Below are 18,694 nucleotides of genomic sequence, written 5' to 3' on the forward strand. Positions count from 1 at the left end.
TAATTTCACAAGAAAGATATAGACTATATACATATACATACATACAGAACACAAAAATACACAAATATACAAAAAATTAGAAATACGTTAAATAACAAAATCAAGACTTATTTTGCAAAAAAATTTAGGAATATGTTGGACAAATATCTGCCTGCAAAATTTTTAAAAATCAGTAGAGATTTCTGTTCCTGCCTACAAAAAGAACAACTAGAAAAATGGCAAATTTCATGAAATAATTGTTTTTGAATGTTGAATAAAAGGCAGTACAGGACTATAATCCCTAAGAGAAGAAAACTAACAAGATGAATGATACAAATCCATGGATTTCTGACTTCAAGGCATTTCCAAACCATGACATAGGGATGGGGAGCCTTCTTTCACATTTGGGGAGAACAAAGTGAGAGTTAAATACCAGAGATGAGAAAGCTATACAGACAAAAAGGTCCATAAAACTGCATGAAAGTTTCCTAGATTCTTTGGCTGCATGTCAATTGTGGATGCAAAAGGTAAACTTTGGCAGAGTCATACAAAGAACAAATGGCAAGAAAAGAAAAATTTCTGAAAATTGTAAGCCAGACAACTTGCAGAGCTTACTCAGAACTAGGAAAAAGTTTAGACAGAGTGAGGAAATCTTGGGGCACTGAGTACATGAGGCATTCAGTAAAGAACCCAGAGTTCATTGCTTAATAACAGGGCTGCACTAACCCTCCTAGAGACCTGCCCTTGTAGACCTTCAAGAGGAACCTCACATAGAACAAGTTAATCCACAAGTAACTTAACTGTCAGAAACTAATCCAAACTCTATGAAACAATGTAAATTACAACAGCGAGCATGCAAACAAAAATCAGTAGATACAAAAGCTAATTTATTTCCTAGATATCAGCAAAGAACTGAAATTTAATTGTTTAAGAAAAACTAAATATACTATTTAAAACAGCACACCAAAAACCCTTATGTATAAATCTAACAAAACTGGAGATATATTCTATGTTCATAAGTTGGAAAACTCAATATTGTTAAGATGTCAGTTCTTCTGAACTCGATCTATAGCTTCAACACAAAATCCAGAAAGCTATTTTGTACAAGTCAACAACTGATTCTAAAAAGTATTTGGAAAAGCAAATGACCAACAAGAGCCAACACAATTTTGAAGAACAAGAACAAAGTTAGAAGATTCACATTACACTATTTCAAAATTAGTATAAAGCTACAGTAATGAACAGAGTGTGATACTGGCTTCAAAAAAAAACAGATATATAGAACTGAATGGAGAGCACAGAAATAGACATATGCAAATAAAGTCAGGTGGTTTCTAACAAAGACAATTTAAAAAACAATGGACATTGTCCTGGAACAAGTGGATGTCCATATGGAGAGCAAAAAGAACCTAGCTACAGACCTTATATAAAACATAAAAACTAACAGAAAATGGCTTATATATATATACATATGTAAAAACTTCCAAAAATAACATAGGAGAAAAACTAGATGAACTTTGATTTGGAGAAGAGTTTTTTAATTCAATACCAAAAGCATAATCATGAAAGAAAAAAAAATTGTTGGATTTTAATAGTTTTGTTTTGCAACAGACACTGCTACAATAATAAAAAATAAGTCACACACTGAGAGAAAATATTTGCAAACCACTCATCTCTCAAAGACTTGTATCCAAAATATACACAGAATTCTTAAAAATCATGATTTAAAAAAATTTAAAAATTAAAAGAAGATATGAACAGACACCCAAAGAATATATACAGATGGCAAATAAGTATATAAAACAATGCTCAATATCATTTATTACAGAATTGCACATTTAAACAATGAGATACCACTATGCACCTATTAGAGTTGTTAAAATCCAAAACACTAACAACACCAATGCTGATGAAAATGTGGAACAGGAACTCTCATTCTATGCCAGTGGAAATGAAAAATACTAGGCCACTCTAAAAGATGGTTTGGCAGTTTCTTACAATGCTGAATAGTCTTATCATATGATCCAGCAAACTCATTCCTAGATATCTACCCACTGATATAAAAATCATACCTATACAAAAATCTGCGCACCAATGTTTATTCATAATCACCCAAACCTGGACACAATCAAGATGTCTTTCAATAGGCAAATAAACAAAATGTGGGACATCCATATAATGGAATATCATTCAGCAATAAAAAGAAATTACAGCTACAGGAAAAAAACATAGATAGATATTAAATATATTGTTAAATGACAGAAGCCAGTCTGAAAAGGCTACATACTGTATGATTCTCATTACTTGACATTGTGGAAAGGCAAAACTATGGAGATGGTAAGCAGATCAGTGGTTGCCAAGGGTTTGAGCAGTACGGAGGGTTGAATAGACAAAAGACAGAGGAGTGTCTATGGAAGTGAAACTAGTCTAAATGAGACTATCATAATGAATACATGACACTGTGCATTTATCAAAATCCACAGAACTTTTTGTTTTGTTTTGTTTTGTTTTTTGTTTGTTTTTTTTGTTTTGTTTTGTTTTTATTATTATTATTATACTTCAAGTTCTAGGGTACATGTGCATAATGTGCAGGTTTGTTACATATGTATACTTGTGCCATGTTGGTGTGCTGCACCCATCAACTCGTCAGCACCCATCAATTCGTCATTTATATCACGTATAACTCCCAATGCAATTCCTCCCCCCTCCCCCCTCCCCATGATAGGCCCCGGTGTGTGATGTTCCCCTTCCTGAGTCCAAGTGATCTCGTTGTTCAGTTCCCACCTATGAGTGAGAACATGCGGTGTCTGGTTTTCTGTTCTTGTGATAGTTTGCTAAGAATGATGGTTTCCAGCTGCATCCATGTCCCTACAAAGGATGCAAACTCATCCTTTTTTATGGCTGCATAGTATTCCATGGTGTATATGTGCCACATTTTCTTAATCCAGTCTGTCTATTTCCCATATATATAATTAATATAAACACATATTTCTTTGTTTTGCCAGCTAAGAAGGCCTACAAACAACAATATCCCAGAAGGAAGAGGCACACTCACTGCCTGATCTTGATTTCTAATACCATTCTACAATAAAATCAAACAGAGCTCCCTGGATAAATGTCCAATTTTAGCGTGGAGGAAGGAAATATAAAAGATCTCAGAGCACCTTGTAGTGCCAGAAAATAAGGAAGTACTCAAAAACAAAGAAACCAAAAATCACACACACAAAGACAGGGGGATGTCAAAGAGACACAGAAGAGAAGCCACCAAAAGAGTTCTCAATGGCCAAACCTGAAATAAACTGAACGAGAAAATAAAGTAGTAAGATATTTAAACCAAAGTATAAAATAATATCTGTGAATTTATATATATATAAATAATTGAATAGGTAAATAAATGAGGGAGAAGAGACAAATCCTCCATACAAATACATTCCAGATAATTAATGTAGATATTCTGCCGTCAAGCTGGCGGAACATAATTTCTCACTTTTTAAATGTGAGCACTGCACAGTGACTTCTTCTGAAAGACTACAGTATGGAAATATGGGGAAAACACAACTTTTACAGCAGAGAAAACTAACAAATACAACTTCGACTACATGATCAAGGTCATCACAAACGGTAGTAAGTCATGTTAATAGTATAGATCCTTGATATGATGTAATAAGGAAGGCACTTTACTTCGATGGTCTTCCCAAAAACCCATAATCCAAGTCTAATGACAAGAAAAAACACCAGAAAAATCCCAATTGAGAAACTTTCTGCAAAATACCTGATGAACACTATTCAAAACTGTCAAGGTCATTGCAGAAATACATAAAGTCTGAGAAACTATCACAGTCATAAATAATAAATGTAATGTGGTCATATAGTTAAGGTCTTGGAAGAGAAAAAGTATGTTAAGTAAAAAATAATGAAATATGAAAGAAATTTGGATCCTAGTTAAAAATCATGTATCGACATTGGTCCTTAATTCTCACAAGTGTCATACTAATATAAAATATTAACAATAGAGGAAACTGGTAAGGAGTATATGAGAACTCTCTATACTGTCTTTGCAACTTTTCTGTAAATCTAAAATTATTCTAAACAGTTTATTCTTAAAAATACATGTAATATAATTTATCATACCTTAAAATAATCCATAAATAAAGTTCAGCTATGGTTACTCAAAAAAGGCATGGAAAGAAGTAGTCAAATACTATCAATAACTGTTAGAAAAATTAGTCAATAGAAACCACACCCAAAGATGACATCGATAAGGAAACGAGAAAATAAAGACTGACTATATCTTCAACATCGTCACGAATTTAAAGAAAAACATAAGCTAAATGAGAACAAAAGAAAAAGATGCACAAGAATACTGAATGGAACTTCTAGAGACGAGAAATACAGTATCTGAAAATAAAATTTCACTGGATGGGATTACAACAGATTAGACCTAGAGGAAAGCCTCAATCTTCTTATTTACATAACAGAGAAATGAGTATCTGCCTTGCAGTGTTGTTATAAGGACAAAGGGTAATTTAATTGAAAGCACCTAAGAAGTAATTAGCCCATGGTTTAAAAAAAAAAAAAAAAAAAAAAAAAAAACCCTCCATCTCTTTCTGTTCTGTGCTCTATTCATCCAACCAATACTTACTGAGCAGCTACTATGTATTAACTACAATTGCAAGATATAAAAGAATGAATAAAATACACATAGTCCCTACACTCATAGAGCTCACAATCTGGTAGAAGACAGAAACCAAAAAATACACAAATAAATGTTGTACATGATATCTTTTGTTTTAACTGTAGCATGCATTGTTAGCTGCCTACCTAAAATCTACTCACCTCATTCTTCTTGGTAATCTGTACCCTAATTTTCTTCAGGAAAGGAATATGCTGACCTAAATAAAGCACTTTCCCAGTGATACGGTTTGGATTTTTGTCCCCACCCAAATCTCATGTCTGAATAGTAATCCCCAGTGTTGAAGGAGGGGTCTGGTGAGAGATGATTGAATCACGGTGGCGGACTTCCTCCTTGCTGTTCTTGTGAAAGTGCGTTCTCATGAGATCCGGTTGCTTAAAAGAGTGTAGCACTTCCCCTTCTCTCTCTTCCTCCTGCGCCAGCCATGTAGGACATGCCTCCTTCCCCTTTGCCTTCTGTGATGTTTGTAAGTTTCCCAGGGCCTCCCAAGCCATGCTTCCTGTACAGCCTGGAAAACCATGAGCCAATTAAACTTTTTTCTTTATAAATCACTCAGTCTTAGGTCATTCTTTATAGTAATGCAAGAACTAATACAGAAAATTGGTTCTGGGAAGAGGTGCATTGCTATAAAGATACCCAAAAATGTGGAAGCAGCTTTGGAACTGGGTGTTGGGCAGAGGTGGGGACAGTCTGGAGGACTCAGAGGAAGACAGGAAGATGAAGGAAAGTTTAGAACTTCCTGGAGACTTGTTGAATGCTTGTGACCAAAATGCTGATACTGATAGGGACAGTAAAGTCCAGGCAGAGGTGGTCTCAGACGGAGATGAAGAACTTACTGGGAACTAGAGTAGCCACTCATGTTGTACACTTTAGCAGAGAGACTGGCAGCATTGTGCCACTGCTCTAGAGATCTGTGGAAATCTGAACTTGAGAAAGATGATTTAGAGTATCTGGTGGAAGAAATTTCTAAGCAGCAAAGCATTCAAGATGTGGTCTGGCTGCTTCTAACACCATACACTCATATTTATGAGCAAAGAGATCATCTGAAACTAGAACTTATACTTAAAAGGGAAGCAGAGCACAAAAGCTTGGAAAATTTGCAGCCTTGCCATGAGGCAGAAAAGAAAAACCCATTTTCGGGGAGGAATTCAAGCCAGCTGTAGAAATTTGCAAAAGTAAAGAGGAGCTGTATATTAATAGCTAAGACAATGTAGAAAAGGCCTGGAAGGCATTTCAGAGACCTCCATAGCAGCCCCTCTCACCACAAGCCTGGAGGCCTAGGAGGAAAAAATAGTTTCATAGGCCCAGGGCCCCATTACCCTGTACAACCTCAGGACACTGCTCCCTGAATCCCAGCTTCTCCACCTCTAGCCTTGGCTAAAATGGTCCCAGGTATGTCTCACTCCACTGCTCCAGAGGATGCAAGCCATAATCCTTGGAGGCTTCCATGTGATGTTAAGCCAGCTGGTGCACAGAGGGCAAGAGTTGAGGCTTTGGAGCCTCCACCTAGATTTCAGAGGATATATGGAAACACCTAGATATCCAGGCAGAAGTCTGCTGGAGTGGCACAGCCCTCAGGGAGAATGTTTACCAAGGCAGCACAGAGGGGAAATGTTGAGTTGGAGTCCCCAGAGTTCCCACTGGGGCACTGCCTACTGAAGCTATGAAAAGAAGGCCACTGTCCTCTAGACACCACAATAGTAGATTCACCAACAGCTTGTACCGTGGACCTGGAAAAGCCAGAGGCACTCAATACCAGCCCATGAAAGCAGCCATGGGGGCTGTACCCTGCAGAGCCACAGGGGTAGAGATGCCCATGGCCTTAAAAGTCCACCCCTCACATCAATGTTACCTGGGTGTGAAACATGAAGTCAAAGGAAATTATTTTGGAACTTTAAGATTTTATGGCTGCTCTGCTGGGTTTTGGACTTGCATGCGGCCTGTAACCCCTTTGTTTTCACTAATGTCTCCCTTTTGGAATGGGAGTATTTTGCCAATGTCTGTACCCCCATGGTATCTTGGAAGTAATTAAGTGGTTTTGATTTTACAGGCTCCTAACCAAAATGGACTTGCCTTGTCTCGGATGAGACTTTGGACTGTGAACTTCTGAGTTAATGCTGAAATAAGGTGAGACTTTGGGGGACTGTTGAGAAGAAAAGATTGTATTTTGCAATGTGAGAAGGATATGAGATTTGGGAGAGGCCAGAGGCGGAATGATATGGTTTAGATTTGTGTCCCTGCCCAAATCTCACGTCTGAATTATAATTCCAACAGGAGGAAGGGCCTGGTGGAAGGTGATTAAATCATGACAGTGGAATTCCCCCTTGTTATTCTCATGGTAGTGAGCAGGTTCTCATGGGATCTAGCTGTTTAAGTGTGTAGCACTTCCCTCTTTCTCTCTTCTTCCTGCTCCAGCCATGCAGATCGTCCCAGCTTCCCCTTCATCTTCTGCCATACTTGTTAGTTTCCTGAGGCCTCCCCAGCCATGCTTCCTGTACAGCCCGCAAAACCATGAGCCAATTAAACCTCTTTTCATTATAAATTACCCAATCTCAGGTACTTCTTTATAGCCATGCAAGAACTAACTAATACACTCAGTCTCTCCTGCAGCAGAGGCAGTCAAACACAGCAGTTCTGGCCGATTCTAAACATAAAACAAAGTGGGAGTGTGGAGGTATTCTGGTAAAGTTTTTGCTTCCTAGATTATAGACAATACCCGTGGATGACTCTTCCACTCTTCCTTCTTCTCCCTTATTCCACTAAATGCACATGAGCTGAACAGAGCTGCAGCAGCCATCTTGTTGCCTTAAGGGAAAAGCCAAGAGACTACAGTGTGACACTGTATGTGACATCCAATTTAGGCATGTAATCCTGAGCTTCTTGTGAGAAAGCCTAGCTTGACAGAGTCAATTATCTTGAGAAACTAAAGCCAAGCCCTGAGAAAAGCAAATCTGAGAATGAGAGAGTGAGAGGTAGGAAGCAAGTGAGGAGAGACAGGTTGTACTCCATGCTTCTTTCAGTTTGGTTAAATGAATTTATTTTTTAAAAATTATTTTTAGGCTGGTTCACATTCAGTTACTATTACTTGCAATCAAAAAGTCCAATCCAGCATAGTCAATATGATTTTTAGACTGTAATAAGTTGTATAAGAAAAAGGAACAGATGTTATAAGAAAGAATCAGAAGGTAGTTAGGGAGGCCTTTTACAAAAGCAACATGAAAGAGGAAACCTAACAAATAAACACGTGTCAGCCTGGAGAGGAGTTGAAAGAATGGTTTCCCACCTGCCTCCTTCAACCCCTTCCCATCACCAACACGAAATAAGCATGCTCTAAATACAGTAATGGAAGTGTTTCCTGGAAAGGACCCTAGTGTGGATGTAGGAGCTGGAGATTGGGTGAAACAAGTCCTGTGATGTCTACAGACCCACCCAACAGACCTACAGGAAAAGAAAAAGGCAACTCCATTCAACAATAAAATATACTAAATTATCCCGCCTCAAGATAAAGTTCTTTTTACGTTGTCAACAATAACCATCTTAAGCCTATGGCTCCCCAGCCACACACCCTGAGCGGAACTTTATCCTTCAAAAAATCTGCCAAATTATACAGTACTCCATGAGTGTTCTCCCATTTAGAGGAGGTTTTCAGTAAACATGACAACTTCAACAGAAAACCAGCACAGCTACCCCTACTGATCAGCGTACCCTTCATTCATAAAAATGAATGGATATCCTAGGACTACCAGATATTGGAGAAAAATCAATAGAATAAAAGAACCATCAAGAAAAAAACAATTGACTACAGAGTACATGTATGTTTATAGCAGCAAAATTCACAATTGCAAAGATAAGGAACCAACCTAAGTGCCCAACGACTAATGAGAACACAGGAACAGAAAACCAAATGCCACATGTTCTCACTCACAAGTGGGAGTTGAACATTGAGAACATATGGACACAAGACAGGTGAACATCACACACCAGGGCCTGTTGGTGGGTGGGGGTTGAGGGGAGGGAGCTTAGAGGATGGGTCAATAGGTGCAGCAAACCACCACGGCACACGTATAATACTTATGTAACAAAACTGCATGTTCTGCACACGTATGCCATTTTTTAGAAGAATTTTTTTTTAATGAACCAAAAAAAAAAAAAAAAGAGAGAGAGAGAGAAAGAAATCATAGAAAACTTCCCTGAGTTGAAGGAAACAATTTCTGGAATTTAAAGAGCCAATCAAGTGCCAAGTGATAAAACAGACTGCTAACAGGAATGGGCTTAGTTTGACATTAGAATTATCAGCCACGGATGCTAGAAATTACTGAGGCAAAGTCTTCAAGGGAAAATTATTTTAAGACCAGAATACTGTACCAAATGATCAATCAAGATCGTTTGACTGAAACACAAATAAACCCAAATAAAGACCTTTTAGGAATTTAAGGGCTCAGATATTTTCTCTCTGATTTTACTATTTCTTGAAAATTATCCAAAGAAATGATTAAGGTTTTTAAGAAAGAGGAAGATATACCATTTAAAACAGTGCAACTAATATAGGAGTTCAATTGTTTTCTTTAGTCTCAGGTTTATAGCTACAACCTGTGTGTGTGTGTGTGTGCGTGCGCACACGCGCGTGCACACCGAAGTAAGGAAGGGAGAGGAATGTGTAAGCTATTTTTCTTATCCTCTCATATAGGAGTAACTTCCTGCATAATAAGATTATAAGAATGAACTTTCTATATAATAGAAAGTCAACAGTCAATATTTTATATAAAACTGATATATATCAGAAACATATATATATACACACACACACATAAATATATCAGAGAGCCATATATTAGTGAAAATTAGAACAGGAATCCTAATTCTTTGAGGAAAAAAATTTATTTTCAAGAAATAAGCAATATGCATTCATCAAGTAATGCAATCAAGCTAGGACATTGTGAGAGCTGGTGTAACACTTCTGTTAAAAAAATTAATAACAAATTTTTAAACAAGTTGTAGAAGAACATTACAGTTCAAATATGAAGTAAAACAAATTGTACTACTATTTTAAGTAAAATTTGAGCATGATTTTTAGTAAAGAAAAGAGAATTTTTCCTTGCAGTTGTATAGTTTTCATGTCACAAAATTTTATTTCCTTGTTTACAAGTCTAATTGCACTACATGGTTTCCTAATAATAGTAAAAAATAATACCTAGCCCTTATTTAACATTTACCATATGTCCTCTTCTAAGTTCTTAATGTATATACTATTCTACAAAATACAGTTCATTTATTAGGCAGCTTGGTCCTTTCATTGTGAGCTGAGGTGATGCGCCTCAAATCCCACACTGGTAGGTGAGACCAGGCAATCTGGCTCCAGAATCCTTGCTTTTAAACACTTGGCTACCCTGCTTCTCATAAAGCTCTCTGTTAATTTACAATGCTTAGAATCAGTCTATTTACCTTAAACAAGAAGGCACTGTAACAATCAGAAAACAGAATATAAATTATATAAAACCTGATAATGTAAAAGTCATAATAAACCAAGCTGAGGAGAGAGGAAGAAATGTGTAATATTTTTCTTACCCTCTCTTACAAGAGTAACTTCCTAGAAAGTAAACACTCAACTTTTAATACAAAACTGAAAATAATTCCTGCTTGGATGGTGAAGAAAAATATTTATCAAAAAAACCTGAAAATAACAGTAAAAAAAAATCAGCAGAGAAGACAGAGAATGAACTTGAGCTAAATTTCTCATATTTCATAACAGGTGTGATGGTTAATTTTATGTGCATCCAGTAGGTGTCAATATTTATTGTCTAATTTTAATTTTTAAAATTATATATAACTTATACGGTAACTATTAGAAAAACTAAAAACAAAAGTTTGTGATACCTTAAGAAATAGCAACATAAGCAAACTACAGCATAGGGAGGACTATCAGAAAAGCTAAAGAAAAGAAGAACTAGGGAAAGGGAAGATCTTTGTTTCACACCATTTACAGTTTTATTACAATTATCAGATATTTTATTTTAAAAAATAATTCCACAATACTATGAATAATAGTAATACCCTGTAAAGAAAGGATAAACTGAAGAGGGTATCTTTCAATTCTGTCATGGTAAAATAAAAAACCAATAAATGCTACCAGACCATAAGCCTAGTGGGTAACAAAAAGATAACAAGGATAATATATAAACATATTCCACTCTAACCTTCTTTACTGATTCTTTGTCTCTACATCATTACAGGCTAAATGGTCCATTCTTTTCATATAAACTTCTAAAGAGACATTCATTTCATTGACTTCAACTATTGAGTTACACCCACTCCAGTCTTCAACCTTGCACATTTCCCTTAAAGGGTCTGTCTCAATTCAGACATTGTTGGCGGGAGCCGACATTAGTTATCACCCTTTTGGGGCATAATTTAGCAGTCCTTAACGAAGTGTTAAAAAAAAAAAAATGACTGCATTTTGACCCAATAATTTCACTTCTTTTAATCCACTATGTAGAAACACTCTCCAATGTTCAAAGATACCTGTAAAAGGAATTTCAATTAAGCCACTACTGTTTATAACAGAGGAAAACTGAAAAGAACCTAAATGCAGGTTCGTAGATGCAGAATAATTTGTTGTCATTTAAAATACATCTACATGTAAAATATATATCTACACGTAGTGACAGTGAAAGATATCCGTAACATACTGTTAGGCAAGAAAAGCAAAAATTCAGAATTATGTATTATACAATTTTTGTAAAAAAAAAAAAGTATATGCATATACCACATACATAAATGTGTACAAGCAGTGTGCCTAAGATTGTGTGGAGGAAACACTGTAAGTTTTTACTATGCAGATTTCTTTTTTATCATCATTATTATTCTACAACCAACATGTATTGTTTTAGTATTTTAAGAAATCAGGTCATGTCTCAATTGTCATATATCTGGGATTAAGAAAGAAAAAAAAATCCAAAAAGGGAAATATTCAATGTCTTTCCATTAGTTCATTCTCAATATCTAAGAAAAAAAAATCTAAGCAGCACGTTGCAGTCTAGGATTAGCGAAAACGCTACTTTAGTTGGTTGGATCGTTTTTCTTTTTAGCGAATTAGAGCAGGAAAACGAGGACACAAAACTCAACTAAAGCGGAGTTGGGCAGTTGAAGCCATCAGCGGCGCGCGGCCGAGCAGCCAAGGGACCCGCGAAGGGGGGGGACTCGGAGGACGAGGGGGACTCGGAGGGCGAAGAGGGCCCCGGGCGGGAGATGAAGGGCACTGGCCCGTGAAGCAGCTGCGGTTGGAAAGAAGCTGAAGATTGGGTGTGCGGAAATCAGGTTAGAGGGGCAGGCGACCGAGGGGACTGGAAGGCGGCCGGGAGCGCCGCACGGGTCTAGGGAACCAGTAGGAAGCCGGAGCCGCGGATGGCAGCGACAGCGTGGCTGGCAAAGCAGGGTCAGCCCGGGGCGTCCGGCGAGTGCGCAGGGACGCGGGCAAAGAGCCAGCGACGCGCGCCGCCGGGGCCTGCCGGGCATGCCCGAGGCCTAGGCCCCGGCTGGGGGTGCGGGCCGGAGCTCCTGCTCTACGCCGGGGGCAGACGTCTGCTGGCAATACCTTCCCAGGAGAGCTCTCCTCCCGGATCCCGCTTCAGGAACTTGTACCAGAACGTGTCCACGCGGCCCGGCTCCGCCCCGTCCTGCGCCGCCTTCTCTGCCGCCAGCTCCACCTCCCCGAGCCACAGGCCCGGCTCCTGCAGCGCCAGCGCCCCGGCGCCCACCGCGGTGCCTGCCAGCCTCAGGCGTACGGCCCCGCGCGGCTCCCAACGCCCCAGCTCGGGCCGCGACCCCACCACCAGCAGCTCCGGCCGGGCGCCGGCCACGGCGGGCGGCACCACCACCCCGAAGCGAAAGCGCATGGCGGGCGGCGGCGGCGCGAATCCCCGGGCCCTGAATCCCCGCGGCCGGTAGGCCCGGCCTGAGCGTCAGGCGGCCGCGGCGATTGGGCGGCGGCGCGGGAGCCCGGGACACCGGAGAGAACACGTGCTGTTCTGCGCGTTCTTTGGGCTGCATCACGCGGTTCCCGAGCCCAGGCCTCATCCAGGCCAGCGGGAAGGGGTCACCGGAGCCGCCAGCCGCCTCTGTGCCCCGCAGGCTCACGGGCGGCTGATTTCCAGCTATAGGCGCTGGGGACACGGCGAGCGGAAGAAAAGGAAGAGAAAATGGGGTTCGGGGAGTGAGGAAAACTTCTAAGCCAGGCGATCCTCTCCAAAAGACTGGAAATTAACTTTATGAGGATCAAAGGAAGGGAATGGCCTCTAGACAGCCGCCTTATAATTGTGAAACGGGGGAAGATCTTGGACCTGGTCTCTGGAGCGCTCCGTATCTTAACCAAGTCACTTACTCTAGCGGGTCTCAGGTTCTTTATCTGTAAAATGAGGGTATAAAATAATTATCTTTCTAGACCCTACAAGCTCTGAAGGACCTCTGATTGGTGGACAAGACCCGGAGCTGATGCAAAACATTACATACCATTCTCTTGTCTGAAAAGCCACATGATCACTTTCTTTTTTCAAAACCTACATTTTTAGTATGTGTAAAGTAAGTTTAGAGTAAATACTTTTAAGGTCAAAACGAAAACTAATTCTGTGACTATAAATGTACGCTTTTTTTTTTTTTTTTTTGAGACGGAGTCTCTGTCCAAATGTATGCATTTTTTAATGGAGTAAATTAAGAAAAAAAAAAAAAAAAACCTTTGTTTAAAATTTAAGTAAAAGCACTATTTTTTCAACTTAAAACCTTTTTGGATCAAGAAACAGTTTTTTTTTAGCTGTCTGGCCCAAATCCAAAATTCGTACATTTTGGTGGGGAACTTCAATTTGTCACTGCCATAAGACAATCTTAAGACGAATATCCTGATACTTTTTGATTCTTTAACAAAATTATCGTTGTATTCTTCCGTTTATATATTCACTAACATTTAACATAACATAAATCTGTTATGTGAATTAAAGACACACAGAGGCATTTTTACCAGTGTTTAGAAGTTTGTGAATAGTAAGAGGGAACAGGCCAAAATTTCATGGTTGAGAGTATCATAAGTAAAACAGAAAGTGCAAAAATGTAAACTACACAAACTCAATCTCTTGTGGAACAATTAGAAAACTAATAATACATTTTACTCTTGAATACTGATATTCCACTCAAAGTTTGGTTGGTTGCTAAGCTTAAGGATAAACACTATGAAAAATGTGAAGACAGAAAGGCTGGCCAAACACAGTTGATTCAGTAGCAAATCAGACATCAAATCACAGTGGTATGTGAGTCGGTTTATTCAAATTGCTGTTAAAAGATATTCTTAGAGTAAGTTTAGGAAAATAAGAGTCATTTGGCAATACAAAGAGGATTTTGTCTACAATGGAATCCAGACTCCAGTGAAAGTTCTCATTCCTTCAGGACCCAGGAACTAACAGCTCCACACTTTCTTGTGCTCCACTGTGCTGCCTATGTAGTGTGCTTCTCAAATGGCATTATTCCCACTAGCTCTTCCAGAGTGAGTTCTGCCCATTCTGTAGATGAAACAATAGCAGAAAAATTAAACAATATATTTGTTCAGCAGACATTGTTTCCTTTACTCTTGTCTCATCATGAAGAAGTTGAATCATTTTAACCATTGGAAGAAGTAACCCTCTTAAGCCCCTAAACAAAATATATAATATTTTATGGCAAGGATTTAAATAAGGCATAAATTGGATGGCTGCACTGTGTAGTAAGTAAAATGCAACTGGAAAGGAGAACAAGACCAAAACAGGGCTTAAGGGACATATTTCAAGGCCTTGATCATATTTTGACAATCATTTGGATGTATAAGTATGCCTGTATTATGGGCCAGGAACATGGTTTTCATACTCATATTATCTTAGTTAAGTCTTTCATCAATTCTATAAGGTAACTACAATTGTTATCCTCATTTTTAGATGTGAGGATACTCCAGCTCAAAAAGGTCCAATGAATGGCCCACAGCAAGGAAGGGGCAGAGCCAGGGGCTAAAAGGCATGTTTTCAGCTTATAGATATAGATACAGATATAAATTCTGATAAGGAAAATCTGTTGCAGAATGCATCTAAATTCTAGCATACTTAAACGTTATTCTCCGTCAACTCTTAATTTAAAAAAAATAAATTCCTGTAATTATTTCTTGTAACTTAACTTCATCCTTAGGAATTAAAGAACAGATGAATCATGAGTGGCAGTCTAAATGGATCAATGAATCTGTAAAGACATATATATCTTAGCATTTGGAGAGGATTTGGCTGCAGGTTCTTGGAAATTATAATTTTTATGCCTTTTTATATATGTGTTGGCAATGGAAACAGATTTAAGAAGCCAAGGTGAAGAATTTTACCAGTTTTTAAATTGTGTTAGTTTTAGATCTTTTTCCTTGTTGGGTCTTCCATATGAGATTTCTTTTTACATTTAGAAGAATCATGGTATTTATTAAAAGGGATTATTTATGAAATCCATTTGAGGTCAGATTCTTGATGCTATGGGGACAAGCTAAATTTAGAGCAAGAATCAGTCCACTAGAGTAACATAATTCTGATAATAATTTTTAAAAGGCCAAACTGATTTGTTGTCATTGAATTTCCTTTTTATAATGCTATCTTATATATAACTATAAACTTTCCTGAGGAATGGGTGATAAATTCAAACGCAGAGTTTCAAGATCCAGTTCAAATGTAAATTCTTTTGAAGTCCCCTCGGGAAAGCCTATTAGTTCGATCTTGGGAGATTTATGTTTTCACTTTTTCACTAGTTGGTGAATCTTTCACCGAAAGAAAGTCAGAAGCAATCTTTCACTAGTCGGTGAGTTATCATAAATCATTCCTTGTAGTATTGTATATGTATATACACATTCACTGACGTAAACCATATTTTATCCACATAGTTCTGAGATTGTTGTAAGTATTAGTTTATTACTCAAAAAAAAAAAAACATATCTAAAAGTTAAATGTCACATATACTATTCGCAATTTTGTAGCATTAAAAAAAAAAAAAAAAAAAACCCTTTCAGAGAGAGTTTGATATAGCTTAAAAACTTTTGCATGTTACAGCTGACTTTTCTGGATTGAAAAACTATGGCTTAGGCTACCTCAGAAGTTGGGGTTCCCATGGGTTAGAAACCCCTTTAGGAATCTAGAACAATAGAAGGATATAAACTAAACTAAGGCTTTACCCCAAAATCTCACTACATTCCTCAACTATTGTAAAAGTTCATGTCTTTTTTTGATACATATAAAAATCTCTAGTCTCCAGTAGATTCCAGTAATTCCACTTCCCATCCATCCCACCATAGAGAAGTTTTGCATCTTCAGTGCATCACCACCAGCCTGTTTTGTCATTCTTCTTTCTTTGCAATTTACATTATTAAAATATTAATTTTTAGGAATGCTCCAAGCATGAATTGCAATGAAGCATATACCATTTCAAAAGACATTGACCTGCCCTTTCCATCACACACCTCCATCATTGTAAAATCTACACCTCCTCCCACTCACTTCTCCTTTGATAACCTCTACTCAACAGGTCATTCAAGCCTGGGTTTTGCTAGGCAGTGACCTAAAATGACTTTGCCTGGGGAAGGTAGAGTGCCAAGCCAGGTGGCTGGACCTCAAGATTAGAGACACTGGTTTAGAGCTTCCTTCAGCTGTAAAAACATCCTCCTAGGTCTGAGTAACTTGAATGGCAGGCTGGTTAATACCCTTCCCAAACAGAGTGGAGAGCATGACAAGTCAACCCTTAGGAATAAAAGAATGGTGGCTGGAAGGGATGATTTGAAACTCCCAAAGGAACATTCAAAGAGTTTGAGAAAAAGGGAAGTAGCTAGCTGAAAGCAGTGCTTACTCATTTACACTTAAGTAGAGAATGGAGACTTGGCAGGGCAAAGCTGATAAGTACTTTCTTAAAAAATTATTCTACTTTTAAGTTCTGGGATACATGTGCAGAACATGCAGGTTTGTTACATAGGTATACAACTGCCATGGTGGTTTGCTGCACCCATCAACCCATCATCTACTTTACATATTTCTCCTAATGCTATCCCTCCCCTAGCCCCCACTCCTGACAGGTCCTGATGTGTTATGTTCCTCCCTGTGTCCATGTGTTCTCATTATTCAACTCCCACTTCTGAGTGAGAACATGCAATGTTTGGTTTTCTGTTCCTGTGTTAGTTTTCTGAGAATGATGGTTTCCAGCTTCATCCATGTCCCTGCAAAGGACATGAACTCATCCTTTTTAATGGCTGCATAGTATTCCATGGTGTATATGTGCCACATTTTCTTTATCCAGTCTATCATCAATGGGCATTTGGGTTGGTTCCAAGTCTTTGCTGTTGTGAATGGTGCTGCAGTAAACATATGTGTGCATGTGTCTTTATAGCAGAATGATATAAAATCCTTTGGGTATATACCCAGTAATGGGATTGCTGGGTCAGATGGTGTTTCTGGATCTAGATCCTTGAGAAATCACCACACTGTCTTCCATAATAGTTGAACTAATTAACACTGCCACCAACAGTGTAAAAGTGTTCCTATTTCTTCACATCCTCTCCAGCATCTGTTATTTCCTGATTTTTTAATGATCGCCATTCTAACTGGCATGAGATGGCATCTCATTGTGGTTTTGATCTGCATTTTTCTAACGACCAGTGATGACAAGTTTTTTTCACGTTTATTGGCAGCATAAATGTCTTCTTTTGAGAAATGTCTGTTCATATTCTTTGCCTACTTTTTGATGTAGTTGTTTTTTTTCTTTTAAATTTGTTTAAGTCCCTCGTAGATTCTGGATATTAGCCCTTTGTCAGATGGATAGATTGCAAAAACTTTCTCTCATTCTGTAGGTTGCCTGTTTACTATGACAATAGTTTCTTTTGCTGTGCAGAAGCTCTTTAGTTTAAATAGATCCCATGTTTCAATTTTGGCTTTTGTTGCCATTGCTTTTGGTGTTTTAGTCATGAAGTTTTTGCCCATGCCAATGTCCTGAATAGTATTGCCAAGGTTTTCTTCTATGGTTTTTATGATTTTAGGTCTTACGTTTAAGTCTTTAATCCATCTTGAGTTAATTTTCATATAAAGTGTAAGGAAGGGGTCCAGTTTCAGTTTTCTGCATATGACTGGTCAGTTATCCCAGCACCATTTATTAAATAGGGAATCCTTTCCCCATTTCTTTTTTTTTTTTTTTTTATCAGATTTGTCAAAAATCAGGTGGTTGTAGATGTATGGCATTATTTCTGAGGCCTCTATTCTGTTCCATTGGTCTGTATATCTGTTTTGGTACCAGTACCATGCTGTTTTGGTTACTGTAGCCTTGTAGTATAGTTTGAAGTTAGGCACTGTGATGCCTCCAGCTTTTGTTCTTTTTTGCTTAGGATTGTCTTGGCTATACAGACTCTGTTTTGGTTCCATATGTAATTTAAAATAGTTTTTTCTAATTCTGTGAAGGAAGTCAATGGTAGCTTGATGGAGATAGCATGAAATTACTTTGGACAATATGGCCATTTTCACGATCTTGATTCTTCCTATCCATGAGCATGGAATGTTTCCCCGTTTGTTTGTGTCCTCTCTGATTTTGTTGAGCAGTGGTTTGTAGTTCTCCTTGAAGAGGTCCTTCACATCCTTTGTAAGTTGTATTCCTGGGTATTTTATTCTGTTTGTAGAGTTGTGAAAAGGATTTGGCTCTCTGTTTGTCTATTATTGGTGTATAGAAATGCTTGTGATTTCTGCACATTGATTTTGTATACTGAGACTTTGCTGAAGTTACTTATCAGCTTCAGAAGATTATGGGCTGAGACAATGGGGTTTTCTAAATATACCATCATATCATCTGCACACAGAGACAATTTGACTTCCTCTCTTCCTAATTGAATACCTTTATTTCTTTCTCCTGCCTGATTGGCCTGGTCAGAACTTCCAATACTATATTGAATACGAGTGGTGAGAGAGGGCATCCTTCCCTTGTGCTGGTTTTCAAAGGAAATGCTTCCAGTTTTTG

At 38.3% G+C, this 18,694-nt stretch overlaps 1 protein-coding gene across 3 annotated transcripts in view; it reads right to left on the bottom strand.

The window, feature by feature from the left end:
* Positions 1–13,446, bottom strand: part of EPM2A (EPM2A glucan phosphatase, laforin) — a 134,363-nt gene extending 120,917 nt beyond the window's left edge. For 2 of the 3 annotated variants that reach the window (XM_026447395.1, XM_026447396.1), the window contains exon 1: positions 12,264–13,446. In XM_026447395.1, coding sequence (XP_026303180.1) covers positions 12,264–12,564 — 301 coding nt within the window. In that variant the 5' untranslated portion in view covers positions 12,565–13,446. Of the gene's footprint in view, positions 1–4,815; positions 4,946–12,263 lie in introns of those variants that run through there. The other variant, XM_026447398.1, reaches the window with a different exon arrangement.
* Between the last annotated feature and the right edge of the window lie 5,248 nt (positions 13,447–18,694).

The sequence above is a fragment of the Piliocolobus tephrosceles genome, chromosome 5, assembly GCF_002776525.5.
Source record: "Piliocolobus tephrosceles isolate RC106 chromosome 5, ASM277652v3, whole genome shotgun sequence".
Taxonomy (NCBI): Eukaryota; Metazoa; Chordata; class Mammalia; order Primates; family Cercopithecidae; genus Piliocolobus; species Piliocolobus tephrosceles.